The sequence below is a fragment of the Notechis scutatus genome, chromosome 2, assembly GCF_049901735.1.
Source record: "Notechis scutatus isolate UNSWTSFEM ecotype Mainland chromosome 2, rNotScu1.2, whole genome shotgun sequence".
NCBI classification, from domain to species: Eukaryota; Metazoa; Chordata; class Lepidosauria; order Squamata; family Elapidae; genus Notechis; species Notechis scutatus.
In genome coordinates, this window is record NC_142010.1 from 151,151,945 (window position 1) to 151,176,553 (window position 24,609).

At 40.5% G+C, this 24,609-nt stretch overlaps 1 protein-coding gene across 5 annotated transcripts in view; it reads left to right on the forward strand.

Moving 5' to 3' along the window:
* Positions 1-10,911: 10,911 nt before the first annotated feature.
* LOC113417756 (membrane-associated guanylate kinase, WW and PDZ domain-containing protein 3) overlaps positions 10,912-24,609 on the forward strand; it is a 33,275-nt gene continuing 19,577 nt past the window's right edge. For 3 of the 5 annotated variants that reach the window (XM_087956764.1, XM_087956767.1, XM_087956768.1), the window contains exons 1-5: positions 11,005-11,140; positions 14,725-14,797; positions 17,369-17,544; positions 17,661-17,737; positions 22,561-23,106. In XM_087956764.1, the coding sequence (XP_087812890.1) occupies positions 17,480-17,544; positions 17,661-17,737; positions 22,561-23,106 (688 nt within the window). In that variant the 5' untranslated portion in view covers positions 11,005-11,140; positions 14,725-14,797; positions 17,369-17,479. Of the gene's footprint in view, positions 11,141-14,724; positions 14,798-17,355; positions 17,545-17,660; positions 17,738-22,560; positions 23,107-24,609 lie in introns of all 5 variants that reach the window. The other 2 variants (XM_026676299.2, XM_087956765.1) reach the window with 2 other exon arrangements.

The window sequence follows — 24,609 nt, forward strand, 5'->3', positions numbered from 1 at the left end:
TATTTTTGAGCAATCTGGCAACCAACTATGGTACAAGATTTGGATGTTTTGTTAAGACATTAGTCTTAACTTAGTTCCTTGGCTTTGTGGTACTTAAGCCAACAGAAAACAGTCTTAATGGAATCTTAAAGTGGCTGATTTTTAATCAGCTTATAGCTGAGCTAACTATGTTATGTACTGTCCAGAACCACACAAATTAATAGATTTTGTTACTTTGCTTGAAGAAAAGCTGTAACAGGAAGGGTACAATTTTGTGGGAGAATGTAAATTACTTGATGGAAAGAACAAAATTGTGTTCTTTTATTCTGCATTATTCAAACTTGCAGGGCAGGCTAATTTAGTAGGCACTTCCAACAGAGGACAACAACTCGGGGGCTGGGGGCATGGCTGGGTAAACTGCCACTGCTCTCTTTCCCATTTCTCCTTCATACATGCCAGCATTTGTTCGCTTTGCCGAATGATCGGACTGGACTAACTGAGCACATTCTTTGCATACAAATTATCCCAGGTTTAGACTGGCTTTCTCCATGTAGGGAGAAAGATGGTCAGTGGAACCAAGGTTTTCCATGGGTAGGAATATGCAAATGGAGCTGCAGAAATGTTTCCTATTTTCTTCCTCTTGCTACATCCAATAATTCCCTTCCTGCAACACACAGACAAATACACACACAGATACACAGATATTTTTAGGAATACTTATAATGGTTGATGGTTTGATTTGATCTGACAGAGTTTCCTGTATTCTTAGTAGCAGATGCTTTTTTGTTCTTTAGTTGTATATTTAAAAAGATACTAATTTCAGGGGGTAATTTATGTTATGTCTTATACTATTATTCCATTGATCAATAGTGGGAAATAGCCTACAAACACATCTGAACTATATTTACTGTCCAAATAGCACAGAAAATTCAAGAGAATGTCCTGTGCTATGAAAATGAATCTTTTAACTAAAGATGACATTGCCCAATTTGAATTTTCTTGATTTATGTCTCTTGTCAAACAGGTCCATGTATGGTTTATTGGTCCAATATTTCTCCTATTGGTTGGCAATATCATTTCTGTCAACTTCAGGCCTGGGATGTAGCATGCTACTGCCTCCTACTGCAGAACTGCATGTATAGCATCCAAAATATGTGGAACACAAATATCATAGTTCTTTTAGTCCTTGCTATGTGATCCCAGTTCTCTTCATTCTTGACCAGACCAAGTGGCTGGAATAAAAAGGAAATGGGGAACTAACCTTATATAGGGGCTGAATTTCCCTCTTCTTCTTCTTCTTGTGCCATATCTGTTATCAGCCATTGGTGATCATGTTGGCGATCCTATTTTTATCAATAGCTGCATGAAAAAGTGCTGTTGAGTTTTGTCCAAAACAGTCCCTTAGATTTTGAAGCCATGATGTTCTTCTTCTGCCTGGACCTCGTTTGCCTTCAATCTTTCCTTGGAGGGTTAAGTGAAGTATGCTGTATTTTTCCAGGTGTCGCATCACATGTCCACAATATTCTAACTTTTCCTTTTTTATGGTTTTGATTATTTCCCAGGCGGTTTATCACCTCCTCATTTCTGATTTTTGTCAACCCAACTTATACATAACAGCCGCCTGTAAATCCACATTTCACATGCTTCTAGTCTCTTCAAGTAGCTTTCTATCAGAGACCAACTCTGAACTTCCCTACCCTCCTTTATTATGTAGTGGAAAAAGTGCTTCTGGTTTGAAAACGTTCAAATGCCTAAGTAAATTTACTTTGTTCCCATTCTGGACTGTAGTAAACTGATAACCAAGTACTATAGAGCAAATAGTTCTTCTGTTTGATCTTACAATATAGACCTGATCTAAGAATCTAATGATGGCAAATGAGCTGATTTGGATTTCTTCTCAGCCGTCTCTTCTCTCTAGGTCAGGGGTGTCAAACTCAAGGCCTGCCGGCCAGATTTTGCTCACTGGGTGCTTAAATCTGGCCCATGGGGCCAATCTGGAAATAGTGAATGACTGGGCAAGTGGCGCCTCTGCTAGCGAAAACGGGGTGGGGGGTGCACTCAAGCCCCACCCCGCTCCCCGTTTTCAGCCTGGATGGCCTTTTGCAGCACTTTGCCGGCCCAAACCGGGCATTCCATTTTGGCTCATAAAGTGCTGCAGAAGGCCCTCCAGGCTGAAAACGGGGCATGGGTGGGCATCGTGTGCCCCCTCCGCGCCCTGTTTTGGCTGGCAGGGTGCTGCAGGAGACGTCTGTCCCACCTCCCCGCCCCCACATCGGCTGGCCCTTGGCAGAGAACTAAAATGTTGATCTGGCCCTCAAAGAAATCCAGTCTGACACCCCTGCTCTAGGTGGTTTAAGCAAGCAACTCACCTTTACACTCTGGTGTGTTTGGCTGTGAACTGTGGGTTTGTATAGTCCTTACCATTTGAAGAACACCTGCTTGGGGGAATATGCAGTTTTCATGCCCAATTTGGCTAGTTTTGGAGATCTCTTGTGGGAGGGTTTTTTTCATATTTGCAGGGTTTAGGGGCTGTTTTGGGGCGTATATACTGTACAAGGGGCTTAGGGGCTATTTTTAAGTGTATATACTGTACAAGTTTGGAGTGATCTATCAAACTGTCATGAATGATAATTGCAAAATCATTACAGGGCTGTAGATCATGCTATGCAGGCCAGCTGCGTAGGTTTGGCCTCCATTTTTGCTCCTTTGGCTATTCGCAAACTATGGGCAATGTAGGCGTTGTTGAAAAATCATTTGAGTAACTAACGATGGACAGTGCAAATTTTAAATTTTAATTCTTTGTTAAACAAATATACAAATTTTATCAATCTCATGAGTAAGTCGTTAGAATACAGGAAACATTATTGTGAAGCTTGGAGAGAAAGAAGCTAATTTTAAGGAATGGATCCAGAAAGTGCCTGGTGGTGTTATAAAAGTATACTGCAAATACTGTCAGTGGCAAATTTATGCTCATAGAATGACTTGATATCTCACACCTCAACTGACAAGGACTGCTGAAATGCAGTATCTTTTTCTAGCAGATTAAAAAAAAATATGGGTTATCATCAGAAAGTTGTTAATAATAGTGTTAAAACTTCTGAACTTAAATTAGCTCTGCACATTGCTTGCCATACAAGTATATCAACAGTGGATCACCTGGGGGAATTAATACATGCTATCATGAAAAGACTTGGCAGCCTATCATATAAAGTGCACTTCTTTGATTAAGCATGTGCTCAGCCCTTTGACTCAGGATTCATTGCAATATTTAAATTATATGCCATGCTCATTTATCTCTGGAAAAAAAATCTGATTTAACAGAGAAACAACTCTGCATCATGGTTTGTTTCTATAGTTCTAGGATGTGTAAAGCTGTGACATCTTTTCTTGGAGTGATTTTGGTGAGGCTGGAACAGCAAAGGCTATTTTTACTGCATTAATTAAATTCCTGAATGATAAGACACTATCAGTTGATAGTGCACAAGGCTTGCAACCATTGGGTGTAATACAATGTGTGACAATACAGATCCAGTCATAACATAACAATTCAATCATAAGTTATCTTCATTTAAGAAATAAGAAAGTCATGGCCACGTGACTGCGAAATGCTGCAACCAACTGTAAAGATAAGCCAATTGCCAAGCACCCAAAATGTGATCATGTGAACATGGGTAGCCATCCGAACTCCAGAATCGATCATAAGTAGCTTATGGGTAGGGTCCATTGTAACTTTGTTTGATTGTTAGTAAGTACTATCTTAGTAAAAATTCAGAAAAAAATTACAACGCAGAACCATTTTTTTGAATATACTGTGCACCTGAAACAGGCTTTATCTTGTATTTCTACAACCTATTCTAAAGTATATGTCCAGAGTGCTGTTTGAACTTGGAAAATGTAGTTTGATTAAATTGCTTGAAGAACCTATGGGCTTATATTGTGCCATAATGGAATGATAAGGCAGCCAACTGCTTTTAATACATGGGCAGCAATACTATCTTATGATATCAACCATGAAGCCAATTATCTTCTGATTGGTGTAGTTAATTTAGGGATTGAGTTTCATGTTATGCTTAGCAGACATGAATATGGAATACTAGCAAAGGATATTAAGGTGCTGAACCTACCTGATTGAATTATTGAAGCAAATGCAGAAAAGGTTTCCATCAAATCTTTAGCTGATTTGAGTCCATCATTCTCAGTACAAAAGAATCATATTTTTCTAAGCTTTTGTTCTTGTCATTGTTTACTAGAAAAGAAAATGTTGTATTAGTAGAACAACAATGGAATAAACCTCATTTAATATCATGGTTAAACGCAGATGATTTTAATGTTGAACAATTCTGGGTAAATGCCATCAATCATAGGGACACAACAAGGGAGCATATGACTAATATGAAGTAGGTTATTTTGCATTATCACTCCTGACATTGTCTTTCAGTAATGCAGCTATTGAAAGAATTTTTTTTCAGATGAACCTCATCAAACTAAAAATGAAAAACAAAATGCAACAAGAACCACCTGGAGCCGATGTTAGTCATTTGTGCATATGCTGTATGTCCAGAAACCATACCTACTATAACAAGACTATACAATCTACAGTATGTTTATTTGTTTTACATCAAACACATACAATGTCAATAATGTATATGAAGCTGGATTTCTAGACTATGTTAGCCTTGTTTTAGAATGAGAATTTTTTTATGCTTATGATTTACTAATATTGATAGTTAATACATCTGCAGAATCTATTATGGTGTCAAGCCACCATAAAATATTATTATACATGGTCTCCTCCCAAGGCACGTATATTTACCAGCATGTTAGTAAATGCAGTCTGGAAAATGGCTATTATTTCAGTTGAAACTGCTATGCTCCTTCCTAATAAAATGTGAGTATAGGATTTTTTCTACCCATGGCAACAAGAACACTAAAATGTATCTATCTATATACGTGGGGGGGGGGGTTTTTTTTTTTGGGGTTGGGTGTGTTTTTGTTTTGGGGGGGGTGTTTTTTTTGGGGGGGGGGGGTCATTTTCGGTTTTTTTTACAAAATTCCTTCTTTTTATAGAAAAATTTTTTTTTGCCCAAAGGGTTTTTCCCAATGATCACCCGGGCCTTCGCACAGGCCCCGCCCCACGACGCCCGCGCATCGGCACAAGTGTTGGTACTAAAACTCTCTTGTCTGTTCGTTATCTTCAAAACTTTGCATCATAGGGGAATAATTATTGAACCATAGGCATTCAACACAAATCATGATAATTAAAAAGTAACACCATATATATTGTGACATCCGAATGCAAATCTGTTGTATTTTGTATTCCAACCTCAGGTGCAAGTAAGTAAGTTGTGTGGCTTGAACATTTCATCCTCTACACCCCAGTGCAAATTCCTGGAGTCCAACACCTTAATTACTAAACCACACCAGTTTTTATGCCATTGTTTCAATCAGATGAAGGTTGTTCTTTTACTTGTGAATAGCAGGTGATTCCATGGTACCTAGCTGTTACCCTTTTGTAGGCATAATGATGATATTTCCACCAAAACAGCAACTTAGAACTTAGAATAACTTTATTGTCACTTTCAATGCATACTAATCAGCATACATTAAAATGAAATTTTGTTGCATACAGCTCTCAAAGGGTCACCACCTCCAATATACACTACATAAACATGACTAAATAAATAAATACCCACACACATTATATGACACAGAGAAACAACACAGTCTAGTTGATGTATACATGTACATGTCGAGAAAAACGAATCTTGTGAGTTTACCAGACGAGTGGCATAGGCCCTAGGGAATAAAGCTGCTACAGAATCTGGTAGTCCTGCTAGAAATCAAAACCTCCTCCCATAGGGGAGCAACAGAAACAGACCATGAAGTGTGGGGTCTCTAACAATGCTTTGAGCTCTAAGCACATAGTGCTTATAACCAGTATCCTGAATAACAGGAAACAAGCTTCCTATAATCTTCTCGGCTACCCTCACCACTCTCTGAATGGACTTTCTATCTGAGGCACTGCTGCCACCAAACCAAACAGTGATGCAGTTTGTTAAAATGCTCTAAACTATGCCTCTGTAAAAAAAAAAAAGGCCAGGACAGAAGAAGAAAGATGTGCTCTCCTCATCCAATGGAGGAAATGCAGACACTGGTTTGCACGCTTCACTAAGGATGACGTGTGGAGAGACCAATTCAGATTGTTAATTATCTGCACCTCCAGATACTTAATACTGTTGATCACCTCTACAGCTGCATTTTTGATACTGAGTGGAGTATGTGTCAAAGCACCCCATTTTCAGAAAAAAGGCATAGAACCATTGTATCCATTGCCATTAATGAAGGACTTGCTAGCCACACTAGCCAAAGGATGGATATTCACAAAACTAGACTTAAGAGAAGCCTATTATAGACTAAGAATTCGAGAAGGGGATAAATGGAAAACCATGTTTAATTGCCCTCTTGGTAGTTACTACTATAATGTTATGCCATTCGGATTGCAAGGAGCTCCAGCAGTATTCATGCAATTGATAAATGAAGTGTTACATGAACATTTGTATAAAGGTGTTTTAGTTTATTTGGTTGATATTTTAATCTATTCTAATTCTAAGTAAGAACATATTAAATTAGTCAGACAGGTGCTTAAAAAATTATTGGCCCAACTTTATGTGAAATTATCAAAATGTGCATTTCACACTAAACAATTAGATTATTTGGGGTATCATATTTCAGAACGAGGAGTGGAAATGGATCCCAAAAAAGTGGAAGCGGTATTAAAATGGCAAGCTCCAAAAACCAGGAAACAACTGCAAAGTTTATTGGGATTTGCAAACTTTTACAGACAATTTATTCCATGTTTTGCTGACGTCGCTATACCACTGACGGATTTATTACAAACTAAATCCATTGGTATTGCTAATCCAAAACCAAGTACTATGTTAAAGTGGACTGAACAATGCCAAACAGCGTTTGATAACCTAAAACATCTGTTTGCAAAAGAGCCAGTATTGAAACACCCAGATACAACTCTACCATTTATCATTCAAGTGGATGCCAGTGATGTAGCGGTAGGAGCTGTTTTATTGCAAAGAAATAAAGAAGGTAATTTACAACCATGTGTGTATACGCCTAGGAAATTTAGTCCAGCTGAACGAAATTAGGCAATTTGGGAGAAGGAAGCCTTTGCGGTCCACTGGGCGCTGCTCAACTGGAGACATTTACTAGAAGGAAGCTTACAACCATTTGAGGTGTGGACCGATCATAAGAATTTAGAAGCACTCCAAAATCCACGAAGGTTGTCGCCAAAGCAAGTTCACTGGGCATTTTTTTAAAACGGTTTAACTTCATGTTAAAATACATCCCGTCAGGGAGAAACTTTATGGCAGATGCTTTGTCAAGTCTTCCTCAGTATAATAGTGTATGAGAAAATATAATCCAACCATTGATACCAACTAATAGATTAGAATCTTTACGATCCACAATACTTACAACCGACTTACCTACAATATTAGCAGAAGACGAATGGTTAATAAATAATAAAAATCAAATAGAAATGAGAGATGGGATCACTTGGCGAGGAACTAATATATATGTACCGAACACATTAAGATCAATAGTATCAAAAAAATGTCATGATGTTAAACAGGCAGGACATTATGGGTTCCTAAAAATGTTACATTTAGCAAACTGACAATTTTGGTGGCCAGGCATGAGATCATATATAGAGAATTATGTGAAATCCTGTCCTGTATGTATAATAAATAAAAATAAAATTGGGAAGCCAGTAGGATTATTACAAACAGTGTCTGAACCGACGAAACCCTGGCAAGACATTGGAATGGACTTTATAGTTGATCTACCGGATAGCCATGGCTACACAGTGATATGGACAGTTATTGATCTGTTATCCAAACAAGCACATTTTGTCCCATGTAAAGGAATACCATCCGCTAAGAAATTGGCCGAATTATTTATAAAACATATATATTGCTTACATGGAGTACCGCGAAAAATAATATCCGATAGGGGAGTACAGTTCACATCAAAATTCTGGCGGGAGTTTATTCATTTGATTGGCTCAACACAAGGATTAAGTACAGCGTATCATCCAGCTACCAATGGAGCGGCTGAAAGAGCAAACGCCGTCATCGAACAATATCTTCGTTGCTACGTTAACTATCAACAAAGTGATTGGGAAGATCTGAAACCGTATGCTGAAATAGCATATAACAATACGGTACATAGCAGTACTGGTCATTCCCCTTTCCAAATAGTAAGTGGTATGGAATTTGTACCCATACCCGAATGGCCCTATAATGAACAAGGACGCAATATAGAGAACACAAACACCTGGGCAGATAAAATGTGTAACCAATGGAACTCAGTTCGTCTTGCTTTGAAAAAAGCGCAGGAAATGTATAAAGTCCAAGCAGATAAAAAAAGATCAGCACAAATGCAATATACTATCGGGGATTGGGTGTATCTATCTACTAAATACCTACATCTTGGTTTAACTAGTAAAAAACTAAGTCCAAAATACATTGGACCATTTCAAGTTATACGGATAATCAATCCTGTGACAGTTGGTCTTTGACTTCCCTCTTGATTCAAAAGAGAGGGATTTCATATCAGTTTGTTAAAACCGGCAAATATGACACGACAAGAACCTAGATTGCATACCCCAGGACCAGTCCGTGATGACCATTATGAAATCGATGAAATACTCAATTCACGTCATAGAAGTGGAATATTGCAATATTTAGTCCGATGGGACAGGTTACCCATTAGCTGATCCATCATGGACACCGTATACAGATATATCGGCGTCTCGTTTGAGACGATGGTTCCATATAAAAAACCCTACTAAGCCGGGTGGGAGGGATGAAATACAATGTATACATGTAACTAATAATCACCTTTCTGTTACAGAAGGAACAATGGTAGAGGGGGCCGCCTGTCAGGATTCATAGAGCTGACCGGTTTATCTACTGAGGTGAATCCCAACACATTGTCTTGATTGGGGAGTGCAAGTTCAATCCTGCTGTTTGCAATATATCGACTTGATCGGAAGGCGTCACTTACGTTTGAGGATCCCACCCCAATTCGACTTGTCTCGTGTCAGCGCAAACATGCAGTGGGGATGGGGTGAAAGAGAGTTTGTCGCTCCAACTCCTCTCATTACCCGAAACGAAACACAAACAACCATTGGGGAAATTAAAGCACAACCTGGGAATTGAAACCAGAGTCTGTAGGGTAATTAGTGGCGTTTAGAATTGCGGGGTGGAGGTGTGTAGGACTAATGGGGAGGGCAGATGTTAGTTAGCTGCATAGGGTGGGGCAGCTTGATAAATTGCACTGAGAGATGAATGATCTCAGCGCTGACTTTATCCGAGATATCCGTTGTTGCCGTGTTTGAAGGAAAACGAGCAAAAATAAACCTACCTATTCACAACGAATCCTGTGAGTAACAGAGTTTATTGTTAGAATTCCTACGTGTACAAATGAAGGCTAACAGTATGACTATGCCAGCTCTTTCTAAAATCTACAATGATCTCCTTTCTTTTATTAACATTTAGAACCAGGTTACTTTCATTGCACCAGTCCACCAGAGCTTTCACCTCTTCCCTATAACCATCTTCATTATCGTGCCAGAGAAGACCCACCACTGCTGTGTCATCCACATACTTCACATGATTCATAGCAGATTTGGCACAGCAGTTGTGTGGGTCATCAAAGTGAACAAGGAAACACACTCCCAGCCTTCTTTGAGGGGAGCACAAAGGGATTGAGTTATTTTTTTAATAGTTTTACTTCAATAGCCAAACAGGAATCACTACTTGATTCAGGGTCAGATGTTCAACTGGGATGGGTTTTGGTGAGGACCATCATAGTTGAAAGTGATTCTGAAGGTTGGGGGAGAGAAACAGGTGGTGTGGAAGCAGGGGTGGGATTCTACAGGTTCCACTTATTTGCTAGAACTGGTTGTTAACATTCTAAGCAGTTTGGAGAACAGCTTGTTAGAAGAAATTCCTGGCCTAATCCTGTAAGGAAGGCAGGAAGGAAACATTCTGGTGTTGCTTACAGAAACTGCCTCTCCATTAACCCTTGTTACATTCTTGGCAGGACTAGACTTCCTGTCTCAGGAACATCTCTGGAGTTTTTTTCCCCTCCTTTGCTGGTACTTTGTTTGTGTGGAGTGACCATTCAAAGTTACAACGGCACTGAAAAAAGTGACTTATGACTATTTTCCATACTTACAACTGTTGCAGCATTCGCACAGTCACGAGAGGCCAGGTGAGGAGTACCTCGATGTGACTGATGTTGAGTTGGCCATACCCAGCCAATAACATGACCACCAAGCCACGTCCACCAACTAAGCCACACCCACAGAACCGGTTGTTAAAAAATTTGAATCCCACCCCTGTGTGGAAGGGACTTCAGCTGGAAATGTACGCCTCTGATGCTGCATTCCTTTCTGATGCTGCAGTCCTGTGTGTGCAATCATTTCACTTTTCCTTTAAAACACGACTAAGACGAGGGTCTACCTGTATATCATGGAAGGAAGAGCCTAGTGATTTGACGCCCTGGGGATAATTCATAATTGAAGTTGCGATTTACTGTGCAGATACCTCAGTTCTGTCCAAGAGGCGAAGAGAAAACGCAGCAGGTCTTCAAAAATAGAAACGTAACGCATGCTAATAATATAATTAGTCAATTATAATAATGTAATTAACTAATAATAAAGGGCTGCCACGGGAGGCAGCAGTCCCGACGCGCGTCAGCGGCCCCTAGGGGCCAGAAGCCGCGTGACATCGGTGGCCAAAGGCTCCTCGTGGAAAAGAGCCCGGTCTTGCGGATTATCTGCTGCTGCGATGTGCCATTGGCCAGTTCATCCGTCCTTCTCTTCTCTTCCCGTTTCCACGGGCCTCCTTTTCAATCGGGGAGGAGAAGGAGAATAAGCAATCGCCGTCGTCATGGCTACAACCGATGGTCCCTCCCCTGCTCACTGCTGCTATTTAGGGCAGCTTCAGCAGCAAGGCTGCTCCTAGCCGCCCTGGATCCCGCCGCCGCGGCTGCTGGTGCCATCCCCGTCACAGGGGCATCTTGCAAGGCAGGAGATCCAAAACCGGCTTCAGCGCTGGCGGCGGGGACAGTAAAAGAGGTAAGGACGTCGGTCTCCTTCGACCGTTTCTTTTCCCGGCATGGCCGTAGCTGGAGGATGCCCTGTCCTGGCTGGATTGCCCAGGCTGTCCTGGATGCAGGGGGGCTGGAGGAGGGCGAGAAGCGAAAGATCCCGGCTGGAGTGGGGGACCGACTGAGGCTTTGTGGGGAAAAGGTGGCCGGCCGGCTGCATGCCCTTCGCGAGGATGTCGGGGAAAGGAGAGAGAGAAAGAGAGAGCTGGATGGATTATGGCATACTGGAAAAGTGATAGGATTTGTCAGGGGAGGAATAACGATGGATAAGATGGGACAAGGCCGAGGAGAGGCGGGTGGTGGGAGGCCAAGTAAACGCAGAAGCTATGGGATAATGTCGTTTTCTGTCGGCTCTTATCACATGCAAGCACACATGGGCCAGCTACTTACCTGCAACGTTTTGGACCATGTTATCTGGGGCAGAGAAAGAGGGGAGGGATCAACAGGGACAAGCCATCCTCTGGGAACATGGCTTTAGCTCTGTCATGATTGTCAGGACAGAGGCCTGCACATGGAGTCAGGAAACCTCATCTCCACCTCCACCCTCCATGGGTGTGTGTGTGGGGGTCTCCTGTTGTCCAGAGCATCCCCCTAATGTCCCAGATAAAAGCCCATTTCCTTTCCAGGGGTCCCAGGACATTTGCTCTGTTGCCTTGTTTCTGAAAATGGAGTGCTGATCTTTGTCACATAATGATGCATGTATGACTCAAGGAAATGACATCCAAGGGAGTCCAGAGAACTGCAGGGGTGTTATTCTCCACTCAGTAATTTAGCCTATATCACGGTAATAGGCCAGCTGAAATAAAATCATCCTCTTGTATGCATCTAGTGATTTCATGGCTGATAAGCAAAAATGTGGGAGTCACTCTAGAACTGATAACAACCAAGATACTGCAGTACAGTATTGATTATTAGAAACTCTAGAGGATTTTTGGAATTGGGGATTAGTACCAAAAGTTAATTACCACTTTGTTTCCAGGTATAAGGCATAGAAAACAAATGGTCTGTTACTTATCTTTAGCTTGCCTGCCTGCCTGAACCCTGTGACTAAATTACGTTTGTATCATTTACCCATATTCTATCTTTCACCAGTTTTTTTAATTATATGTAATTCATTCTCAAGAATTCTTTCAATGTATTATTCCCCCTAAGTTGGGGGATTGTTGATGATCAAAACATTTAAGTGGTCCATGCTTAGCTAGTGAAACAGCACATGGTCAAAACTAAAATATTTGGAACATGAAAGTGATCATTTATTATTTTTGTAGAATTGAAAGCATTTCCTGTAATTGCTTTAATGCAGCAAGCGAAACATTCATGGCTGTAGTGAGACTTGAATAAAATTTATTTGAAATATTTATTTTGTCTTTTGGCCACCATGCTGTGTACCAAGTCTCAGAAAGGTTGGCTTAACTAAAGTTATTAATGAATATGTCTTAGATAATTTAATAACCCACACATAAAATTATAACCATTATGCTGGATGAAACTAGCACCTACTTGAGCTAGTTTTTCCTACATGCCATAAGATTTCAGCTCCTTTCACATAGAAAATTTATTAATCAGAAAGATGACTAGTTAAAAAGCCTTTTTTTGACATGTCAGCTTTCAATATGCAGGAGCTCAGATTTTTAGTGATAGAATTTGGATGTACTGTAGCTGCTTCATTCTGCAGGCTAGAGCAGTCCAGTCCAGAAAAAGCTTTTTGACTTCATTCTACACATTGTATAATCCTTTTCAGATTTATTTGAACATGCAGAGATGAAGGAATGGGATTACACCCTCCTGATCTCCATGTGTTCAGAGTAAGATTTAATGAATTAAAAAAAAACCCCAGCACTTGTGAGATGGATGGCTATATAAGTTTGGTGAATAAAAATTTTAAGGCTTCTGAATATATATATAGGGAGGTCTATATGTTGATAACTATGCAGAAGGGCTCCTTTAAGAATGTATTATGAATGCAAGGAAGTCAGGCACATGCAGTATTACTGCCCACTATATCCACTGAATACTAGAAATGATTTCAGAAAAGAACAAGAAATTAGTTTTTCTTAACTAATTTCTTAACTTCAGGCATATATGGGAGATCACAGAAATACTGCCCCACATACTGTGAGTAAGGGTTAGGGAATTGATTTTCATTTTGTGAACATAGTTCATTTTTAAACATTGGTTTTCAGCTTCCAAGAGGGCATGGCAGTAAAACAGAAATGTCACCTGAGGGGACAGAGCAAAAATGCCAGGCCTGATTTTTTTTTTTTAATTGAAGAAGGGGATCACTCATAGTAAATGTGCTTATTAGAGTTCTTTTGCTTAAAAATACTCAACACTGAATTTGGGAGCTTCTCTAGGAGTTACAAAAAATAGATTAGGGTCCATGTGTGGCCTCCTAGAATTGGGTGGCCATAAATTACCTTTCCCAAAGCCCTTTGGATTTTTCAGGCTGCAATTTTCTTTCCTGCAGATCTTTTTTCATTTAATGGTTTTAACAGCTGATTGGCATAAAAAGAATCTCCAAACATTTTCCTAAGTGTTTTATAATTATCACAGATTTATCACAATTGTTCTCTGATTAGGGTGTAGTAGCCTCTATTGCTTGAACTGCAGTGTAGTTCATATGTTTGTAGCATTTAAACCAAATATTTTTACATTTGTTACACTTAGATTTAAGCATGGGGGAATATTCTATATGGACTGAGTCAGCTCCTTACCCAACATGGGCACATATTTTTAGTGTTCCAAATTGGTCCAAATTAAGTTGGTTCTTTTTAGAAATGTGATCCATATCAAATTGGATCTGAATGGAATCAGATTCATTTTCTGAGTTGATTCAGATGTTTAATCTAATCTAAGTTGCACACTTTTAATTTATATCTCCTCTGTGGCTGTCCTTGCTCAAGGAGTCATAGTATTTCAAACGACAGTTGGAAATGAAGGCAAGTACTGTGTCTCCATCTGTCCAGGATCCAGCTGCTATCTACCAAGTTGACCTCTCACTTGGTAGCTGGGTTTCAGATCTGTAGATTCTATCACAGGCCTTTGTCATTTTTTAAGGTTCCCCCTTCCAACATAATGCGATGGGGAAATTAGGTGGTTTTAAAATGTTGGGCTAATTGCTACCAAGTCCGATTCCCTATTGCTCAGTCAGAACCTGGGATCTATTTTAAATGCTGTGGCTGTTACTGCCAATACCAAATATTTGGTCTTATATTACTGGGGGAGTATAAATAACTGGCAATGGGAAGAAAGGAAAGAGCAATGAAGACAAGGCCCCATGTATCCCTTGCTTTCTGTCTCAGGTAGGCATAGGACAATTCTGTTTCCCATTTGGCTACTTAAGACAAACATAGTTCCCTCCATGCTCTCTTTTTTCTTCATAATAATTGACTAAGATACAGTTGACTGAAAGTGGATTGATCTTTGGTTTACGGCTAATCAGTGAAGTTAATGGCTAGTGGAAATTTGAACCCAGATTTTTCATTCCTGGTTCCAGATTTCTATCCAGCTTGCTATAATGACTCTTAAAACTAATTTCCTTTATCTGTATAGCCATGACATGGATGCTGTACCATAATCCAACAGGAAGACCACAGAATGTGGGACAAGTATATGTAGAAAGCAGGTGAGGGATGTCTTGTATATGAGAAAAATACTCTTTAGCATAATAGTGATACTGTCAATATAATTTAGAATGATCTGGAGACCTTTTGCTAAAAAAATACAATAGTTATGTTTTAGTAGACAAAAAGTTATCTTTAGCAATGGTAAAAGTTGAAGCTGTTTGCTAAACCATAGTACATCTATCATGGGTTCTGTCTTATATGACTGACAGAAGTTTCCATTATTTTAGATGGAGCGTTGTTGTTCTCAACGCTTTGGACTAGAAATGGAGTCTAAGTTCTTGTACCTGAAATTTCATGCTATGCCAATGATCTTGAATCATAATTGTACTTAGAGGATTTATTTATTCATTTGATTTTGTCTCACCTTTATTACTTTATAAGTAATTCAAAGTGGCAAACATTCCCAATTCTCCTTCCTCTTCTTCTTTTCCCCACAACAACCCTGTGAGGTGTGTTGGACTGAGTGAATGACCAGCCAGCTAGATTTCTCTTAGGAGGTGGAATAAGAAGAGGGAATGACCGTGTTACACTATATTGTACATAATTTGTGACAACATAGCTTGTAGGTGGTTACTTGGTTATCTTTTTGTACTATCAAGCTACTGCAAAAAGAGGAACTGTAAATTCAGGACATGTGTTTATGTTTTTTTATTCATTCATTAGATTTATATGGCCTCCCAATTAATAGAATATAATCCTGGATGACTCACAATAGCAACATACAAAAATAACTTTTAATAAGAAAATTAAAGCTCTTAAACACACACACACACAAACACACACTTCAGATGCTATAACGCTCCTATCCCAAATATACATGTGTTGAATTCAACAATGTCTGCCTTTCTTTTCCCTCTAGTATCTTATGCCTAGTGCATATTAAAAAGTAAACTCCCTTCATTAAATATGGAGCATACCAGAAAGATATCATTCTACATGCTGAAATAATGCCCTTTCTTTATGACTTACTGTGATGTGTTAAAACCACTTATTTATTGCAGAATATCAGTTTATGGTCTTTTTTCTTTGGAAATATTTGGAGCTTTTTTAGATCACTTACTGCTGAAACCTAGTGGCCCAATTTCTCACCGTTTTGAGGCAGATAAAAAAAAGCTGGAATGTAAATCCTACAATGGGGTTAGCATAGTTTAAAGAACAACAATGCCACTTCGCGCCAAAACTTTTCTTCAAACTAGGGGAAAAATCCCTATCTAATTTGTATCACCAACTAGGGTCCTGAGAGTCCACTCCCCCCCACCAAAAAAAATCAGTGGTGGCTTCCAGTCCACCCACAACATTGTTTAATCATGGCTTCAAATTTTGAATAAAATAGCATTTATATACCGCTTTACAATGCTTTACAGCCTTCTCTAAGTGGTTTACAGAGTCAGAATATTGCCCTCCAACGATCTGGGTCCTCATTTTACTGATCTTGGAAGGATGGAAGGCTGAATCATCCAGGAGTCAATAAAATTTTGGTTGTGCATTATTCCAGGAGGTGGTTATAATCCAGTGCAGTTGTTAATCATACTCGGTTCCAGAATCTCCTGGTGTTTTGGTTGCCCACTCAAGCTTGTGATATCTTCCCCCCCCTCCCATGTTTTCTTTTTTTCTTGTCAGGGGTTTTATGTGTTTACCAATGAACAGTGGAGAAAAGAATGTCCACTGATATATGTGTACGTTATATATACTGTATGTACAAATAGGTATATTTTAACTACATAGAAATGCAAATAATGTTGAGAATTGGGAATATGCCTGTTGGCAGGTTTATGGTGAGGGACAGGATAATTTGTAGAGCCCTGCACTTTCAACAAACTTTTTTTTCTTTCTTTTTTATTTGTTTGCTTACGGGTTTCGTGGGCTAAGGCTAAGCAGGTGGCAAGGAGATAGTCAAGCAAACAGCAGACCACAATGCTGGGTCCTGTTGCACAGGTTTAACAGGTATGAGTCTTTCAGTCAGGGTGTATGAGCTATTTTGGACTACACTGTCTCCATTCATAGAGTTGGAAGGGGAGGTCATCATCCAACTCCCTTCTCAGTGCACAATCCACTACTACCGTAGACCCTCTCTGACAGGTGGCTGTTTTTCCTTTGTGAAAACCTTTGGAAAATAAGAACTCAACAGTTCATATGGCAGTCATTTCCATTGATAGACTGAACCTGCTTTCCCCAAATTTTAACCCACTGGTACTGGTCCTACCCTCTGTACTGGTCCTACCCTCTGTAGTAATAGACAATAATTCTACTCCTTCTTTTGTATAAAAACTCTAAATATAAGTGAGCATGTATTTCAGTTCTATAGGCAAACATATTCTGATCTTTAATCCATTCCTCATAAGGCTTGGCTTCCAGATTCTTCACCATCTTATGCATTTGCTCCAACTGGCCATTGTTGTCTTGGAACTGTGATGTCCAGAGCTGGACCCATACTCCAAATAGCATCTGACCAAGACAGAATTGGGCAAAGCAATTATTCCCCTTCATCTGGTCTCTGTGTCTCTGTTAGTGCATCTGAAAATAGCATTCATGTTAAGTATCTTTTGAATCATGTCAGTGTCTCCTCACAGGACAAAGTGAAGCAACCTCTGGGGGCCCTGCGAAGCCCCCCAGCTGGATGTGGGGGGCTCAACCTGGGTCCCCGAAGTGAGATCCCTGGCTGTGCTGACTGTGGCGCAGTCATGGGGGGTGCTGGCCCCCATGTCCATGACTGGAGATCTGAACGGATTGAACCCTGTGGCATTAGGTGAGTCCAACTCAGAGGGCTGATGAACACAGGATTTTGAATGAGAGGGGAGATGGAAAAGAAGCTCCTTGGCCCACATAATATTCATACCTTCTTAACGTCCCTTTTTCCCAAAGCTGCAGCACACGGCAGAGCCCCCAGGTGACTTGTGAAACTCGCATTCCTGCCACAGAGACCACCCCAGCTGCAGGAGGTAAGTTTTGGGGGCGTAAAAAGGACAGACACCGAAGAGGTATAAGGTGGACTGTTGCTTGGCAATTAGTTTTTCACATGGTGCTCACAAAGGTTCAGCAACTTTGTCTCTGATTAATTTCCAATGAATTATAATTGAAGGCAAAAGGCTATTTAATTTGAACCTACCCCTATCTTTTGTGAATAACAGCAAGACCTTATACAGCATTATTTAACTAACTATAAATTGTTTGTGTTTTATACTTGGCCTACTCATACTTCCACTTACTTGTGTTTTGGATTTATCCAGGATAGGTAATAAGCAAAGGGAATCTGCCGTGCAGCAATATTTGTTACTATGGCAGAGATCCTGTTGTTGTTTTTTTTACAATAAAAAAATAGAGGTATGATAATACAGGTGTTATACAGAGGTGGTATTCAGCAGGTTCTGACCAGTTCTGGAGAACCGGTAGCAGAAATTTTGAGTAGTTTGGAGAACTGGCATATACCACCTCTGACTGGAGATTTTACAGTCTCCTTCCCCTGCCACGCCCACCAAGCCACACCCACAGAACCGGTAGTAAAAAAAAATTGAATCCCACTACTGGTATTATATACAAGTAGTCCTTGATTTACGACTATTAATGGAACCCGTCCATCATGATGGTAAGTCATGACTATAATAAACCAGATCACCTATGTGACTGACTCGATTTTACAACCTTTTTTTCTTGTGGTTGTTGAGTGAACTCCACGATCAGTTTTGTGGCAGACCAGAAGTAAATGCTGGTTTTCAGCAAAACCATCATAAAACAATGGACATGTGACTCCAGGAATACTACAAATGGCTGTAAGTGCAGGCTGGCTGCCGAAAGAACAAAATGCAGTCACGTGACCACAGAGGTGGGGTGGGGGGCAGCTGCCAGAGCTTTGGAACTGGATCATAAGTACTTCCAAGGAGGTCCATTGTAACTTCAAATGATCACTAAACAACAGGTCGTAAGTTGAGGACTGCTTGCATTGTTCTTGTTATAGTAGTGAATTAATTGGTAAACCATTACTATTGATACGTATACAATATAAGATAGATTTTTTCCCCCTCTTAGCTCAGATCACACAGTTTAATAAAGCCAGAAAGCCAGAAACAGTAAAATCTCTCCAATAGCGGAACTGTTATGTACATCTCTTTTTGTAAGAGAAAAACAATGAGATAAAAAAGAACATGTATAATAAAAGAAAAATATTATTATTAAAAGAAAAGAATAATCAATTATCCAAGATTAGTTAATGGTGTGATTTATTGTGTAGTTGGAAGCACAAAATACTTTGGGAGGATAGTTTTGAGTCCTTATTCAAAAAGAAATAGCCGTCCATAGAATTCCCTGCCTGGAAATTTCTTCAAAATCAAATAAATGACTTGACTTCCCTTGGAAGTCAGTGCCTTTTTTCTTTTTCTTTTGCCTTACGCAATTCCCCCCCCCCCCCTTATTTTCCTACTATTTTCTTTTGTATTTTATATTATAAACTTATAAAGAAAATGTGAAAAAAGATCAGATGAATGAAGTCTGTCTAGAGGCCTTATATAGGGAACAGCATAGTAGCATTGGCTTAGAGTTTCTATGAAACCAGTAGCACCTGGACGTAAGCCAAGTTACATAAGAAGTACCCTTAAAACGTTCAAAAGGGACTGCTGAGGGCAGTGTATCCAGCCTGTCTAAAGTGAAAGCCTTACAAAATGTCAAAATGGTTGGTAGATTTTATTTGTGTTTGGAACTTGTAGTTTTAATTTTGGTCTTTAAGATTAGTAATCGTTAATCTTCTTGTTATTAAAAAAGAATATTAAGGAAGTGGGTGGAAATCTTGAGAGGGGAGAACTGTTTGTCCCTGCCTGTACTTCTTCAGTTAATTAAGTGGAGATTTTGTGAAGGAGTGCAACATTTAGGCCTTAGGGCAGAAGAACTAGCTCAAATTACCTTTAGGCCTTACATTTAGGCCTTAGGGCAGAAGAACTAGCTCAAATTACCTTTAGGCCTTACATTTAGGCCTTAGGGCAGAAGAACTAGCTCAAATTACCTTTAGGCCTTACATTTAGGCCTTAGGGCAGAAGAACTAGCTCAAATTACCGCATGGGTTAAACCGAGAAAAGACTCCCCATGTAAAGCATCCTGACCTCATAGAGCAGGGGGTCTCCAACCTTGGCAACTTTAAGACTTGTGGACTTCAACTCCCAGCTTTGCTGGCTGAGGAATTCTGGGAGTTGAAGTCCACAAGTCTTAAAGTTGCCAAAGTTGGAGACCCCTGTCACAGAAGAAGGCAAAATATAAGCTTTAAAAAGTAAAATATATATTTTAAAAAACTAGATGTCAACGAAGGATTAGTGCTTTCTGATCTCTCTCTCTTTTTTTTTTTTGACATCCCAGATATGACAGCCCAACTAAAAGTGATCTGTTTATAATTTTGGCAATCTGTCTCAGCAGTTCACTTGGGGTAAAAGAAGGAAGCGTGTGAAAGAGCACGGAAGGGAGAAAGAAAGCAGGGCTGCTCCTGTTGACAGGAAGATGAAAGTAACTGCTTTGCTGCTGGTGGGGGGACAACAGTGCCAAAATGACCAGTGTGACCAGTGATCAAAGCCTCTTCTAGCCTATATAAAAAAGGGGAGGGCTTTGATAGCTCAGTCATTGGCATTTTGATGTCATTGCCCCCCCCCCCACCTCCCTGGCTTCAAGTAATAGGTTTTGAGTGGCATGAAAAAGCAGCAAGTACATGTAGTCCTTGATTTATAACCGGTTGCTTAGTAACCATTTAAAGTTACAACAGCCCTCCCCAGGCCTACTTATGACCCAGATTCAGAGATCTGATGGCTGCCTTTCCACATGATCACATGATCATGTTTTGGGTGCTTGACAGCTGGCCTGCATTATTGGCCATTTGCAGCCTCCCTATGTCACATAACTGATTTGCAATGGGTTTTGTTTTTTTTTGCTGAAAACCGGCATTTATTTCCAATTTCCAGAAAAAAAACCTTTGCAGAAAATTGTAGATTTGCTTAATGACTGCTGCTAAAGAGGTAATAAAATCAGGGATGGTCACATGGTGACTCACTTAACAACCAGCATAATTTATGACCGTAATTTTGGGCTCAATTAGGGACATAGATTAAGGACTACCTGTTTGCTTTTGTTATCAATATATTTTTACCTCCCAAAAATATGATTTTCCTGTAGGGTTTTCTCCCTTATGTATAGCACTAAAACAACACAGAATAGAATAACAGAGTTGGAAGGGAACTTGGAGGTCTTCTAGTCCAACCCCTTGTTCAGGCAGGAAATTCTATACCATTTTGGAGAAACGGTTGTCCAATCTCTTCATGATGGGCTTAGAATTCTGTACCTTAGTGTAGATAGTTGAGGGACCTAATTTTCTTTCTTAGGGAGCAAACCATGTTAGATCAGGAGACAGAAAGAGAGAAGGGATGTCCTACTCATGCTTATATGTGTCCACTGGAGTGGATTTATTTCTGCCTATTGCCAACACGTAGTCCCTAAGGAATACAACTCTTGAGAGACATAATTTTCATGTCCTGCCTTTGGGACACCATCCCATCCATCTTCTCAGCCTTAATTACAGTCTTCTCTGGTACTCCTGAGGAAAGGAGGAACTGACTTAAGACAGTTGGGGCAAAAGACGTTTTTCAGATCCAGATCTGATATCAAATGTAAGCTGCAATTTTATGCCTTGTTATTAACTCAAGAGGGAAAGTCCCCTCAGGAAATTTCAAGGTACCTGGGATGATCTCACCTCTGCCACACCAGAAGCAGTTAGATAGTTAGCTTCCTCTGATACCAAATTATAACTTGCGGCCTGTGGGCCGGATGCATCACACACTGGCCATACTCAGGCCCGGTTTATCAAAGGGAAAAACTATAGCTTATTTAAACTATATTTGTATATCGGTGATTGCATGACCTCTATAGATGCCATATGCTAAATAAATAAACTTGAGGAGGGGAAGCCCAACTGAATTCATTGAGGCTTATTTCTGAGCTGAAGTGGGCAGGATTACCCTTTTTCAAACTCAAGCAGATGAATGGCTAGTTTGTAATCATTGTATAGCCCAGCATTCCATAGCAATGACTAATCTTGGCTCAAGTTGATCTGAATGCTTGAAATTCTTTGAAATTTCCTATTTTACCCATTTAAATGTGACTGTGAATATGACATTTTGCCTCAGATTTCAACTGTTTTATTATCTTGTGTTTTAGCAAGCATTTGCTTATTTATTTATTTTCACATGTATACCCCACTTAAACCAGTTCTGCACCGGATTACTAAAGCTGCTCATAACATGCATCAATCATAAACCTATATGAAATTTCATATCTGTAAAAATACTTTCAAATACTAAATGCTATGATACACCACCAATTGAGTACTTGCTTCATCAAGTACTAAGTCTCATTGCTTATAAGCTATTAAATATTATGGAAAACTAGAAATGGTTGCATGTCAATTACTAAATCATAAAATAGGTCAGGTACTGTCCTGTACTGGCTCTGTATTTGACAAATGATAATATCTGATACAAAAATTGGGGTGAGATATTTAGCTTTGATTCAATCCTCACCTTGACTTAAAGCAGAATTAAGCAACCGAGTATCATGTGGAGGCTTAGATGTCCACTCCACTAGTCCTTGCCAGCATGGCCGGTGGCAAGATCTTGGGTGAAGTGTGGTTCCAAACAGCTGGAGGAGCTCAAGTTGTCGTCCCTTTGGCCAAAGGACGCTGTGTTGTTGCCTGTCATGCATAGACCAAGATAGCTCTCTTTGTTTTCCTTCCACCTTGCAGTGAATGTCGTAGTAGTAGTTGACGGGAACTGTATCCTCCAATATACCCATCGTCAGTCACCTTGTTCCTGCCTTTCTGATGGGCAGCCTCTCTTGCCCCGACGCCCTCCACCAACTTACGGTGCTGTACCCCCCAGTCCCATTATCCCCAGAGGCCCAGCTTGCGGCCAAGAAGCTGGACCAGCCCCATCACGCAGGACCCGTGGACTCAGCGTCCGCTGTTGCACCAAAGCCTGTCTGGGTGATGAAGAGGAACATGCCGAGCGGCACCTCCATCGGGGCCCACCCTGCAGCCGCCTTACCCCCGTGCCCTTGCCCTGCAGCCCTTCTGGGCCCTGGTTTGGAGTAGGATCCCTCAGTGGAGGCAGGCGAGGGGCTCGGGTTGTGAAGATCTGGGACCGGCAGCGATGCCCTTTATTGGAAGAAGGAGATGTCATCGCCAAGGTGAATGGGGCTGACGTCCGAGATCTGAGCCCTGGAGAAGTGGAGAGTGTGTTGCAGGAGCATATGCGAACAGGAGATGTGATCCTTCTGGTGGAAAGGAAAGGTGAGCGACATCAGCTCCAAGAACACAAGCTGTGTGGCTTTCTCCCTAAGTCTCTTGCTTAGCTCTGCCAGGCTGGGTTGGCATTTTGCTTCGCTTGCCTTTATGCCTAGGTTGATCCTGACAGCTGGAAGCAATCAGGAGGGAGAGCTCTGATCACTGCTTGGGCGGGAGCGGGGGTGACAAAGGACCAGAGTTCAAATTCTCTGCCAAAGAAGCAGCACTCTATAACTGTCAGACAAGGAATTCATGTTTATATGTAAGTTACATTAAATTAAGCTAATACAATTTGCAAAATGGCTGTAAGCATGGTGCCATTATTGCTAAGAACAAGGCCCTCATATCTCATTTTAGTCACAGTTGGAATCTGATCTTAACCACACACCTGCACTAAAATCTTCCCTTAGGCACAGTTTTCATAAGAGCAGCAACACTACATGCTTAGTACAGATGCAACAGCGTTTCCTACAATGAATGATGCATGAAGGGAAGACACATACCTTAAAACATCCATTTATGTACATTGGAGAGCTGAGGCCTAGTAGAAATTTCCAGGGTGCTTAGTTCTGGTTATTGAAGAGTGCATATCTCTTATAATTCATATTGCATTCTTGCATCAGGAGACACTAAAAACATTCCTGTATCCAAGGCCATCCCAAGACACTTTGATGCTGAGGCCAAGGTTGAGAAGCTGCGTTCTTCCATCCCGTGTGCAGAAACCTGCCAACTCTAATTTCAACACTGGCAATGGTCCATCACCACACCTGAGAACAGTTAAAAGGTGTACACATGGTCCTTGCATCAAAGGGAAATGAAGAAAGAGCTTATAATACCTGCAGTATCTGCTGCCTGAAATGTCTGCTTCAGTTACTCAATGATGGGACTAGTCTTCTCGGATTCAAATGCAGTCCCATTGCTATCTGTAAGGGATGCAACTCTGAATGATTTGGTGTGTATGTGGGAGGTGCCTTTGAGTCAGTGTTGACTCAACTACGTGAACGATTCTATGCCATTTTCATCGCAAGGTTTTTCAGAAGTTGTTTGCCTTTGCTTTCTTCTTAGAGCTGAGAGAGTGAATGACTAGCCCAAGTCACTCAACTAGCTTCATATCTAAGGTAGAACGGTAGTCGTGGTCTCCCAGTTTCTAGTCTAGTGTCTAAACCACTACACCAAACCAGCATTCAAAAGATCTTAGATTATGCATGTAAGCTTAGGCACCCATTTCAACACATTAATGCTGCTTTGCTGATGCTCACTCCATCATGCCATCAGTGCCTTACAACAGAAGAAGCCTTGAAGCAAGAGTACATCAGCCTTGGTTCTTGCAAAGAAGTTTCTGTATTGCCCAACGCAGCTCTCATCCACACACAATATTCAACAGTTCCGGTTCGGATCAGAAGCTGCCGTATTTTATCATAAATGCTGGATGTGTCTTCTAACTGGGGTATAAATGTTGAAAATAGGTAAATGGCTTGCCTATGACACTCATGCCACTTCTTTCCACAA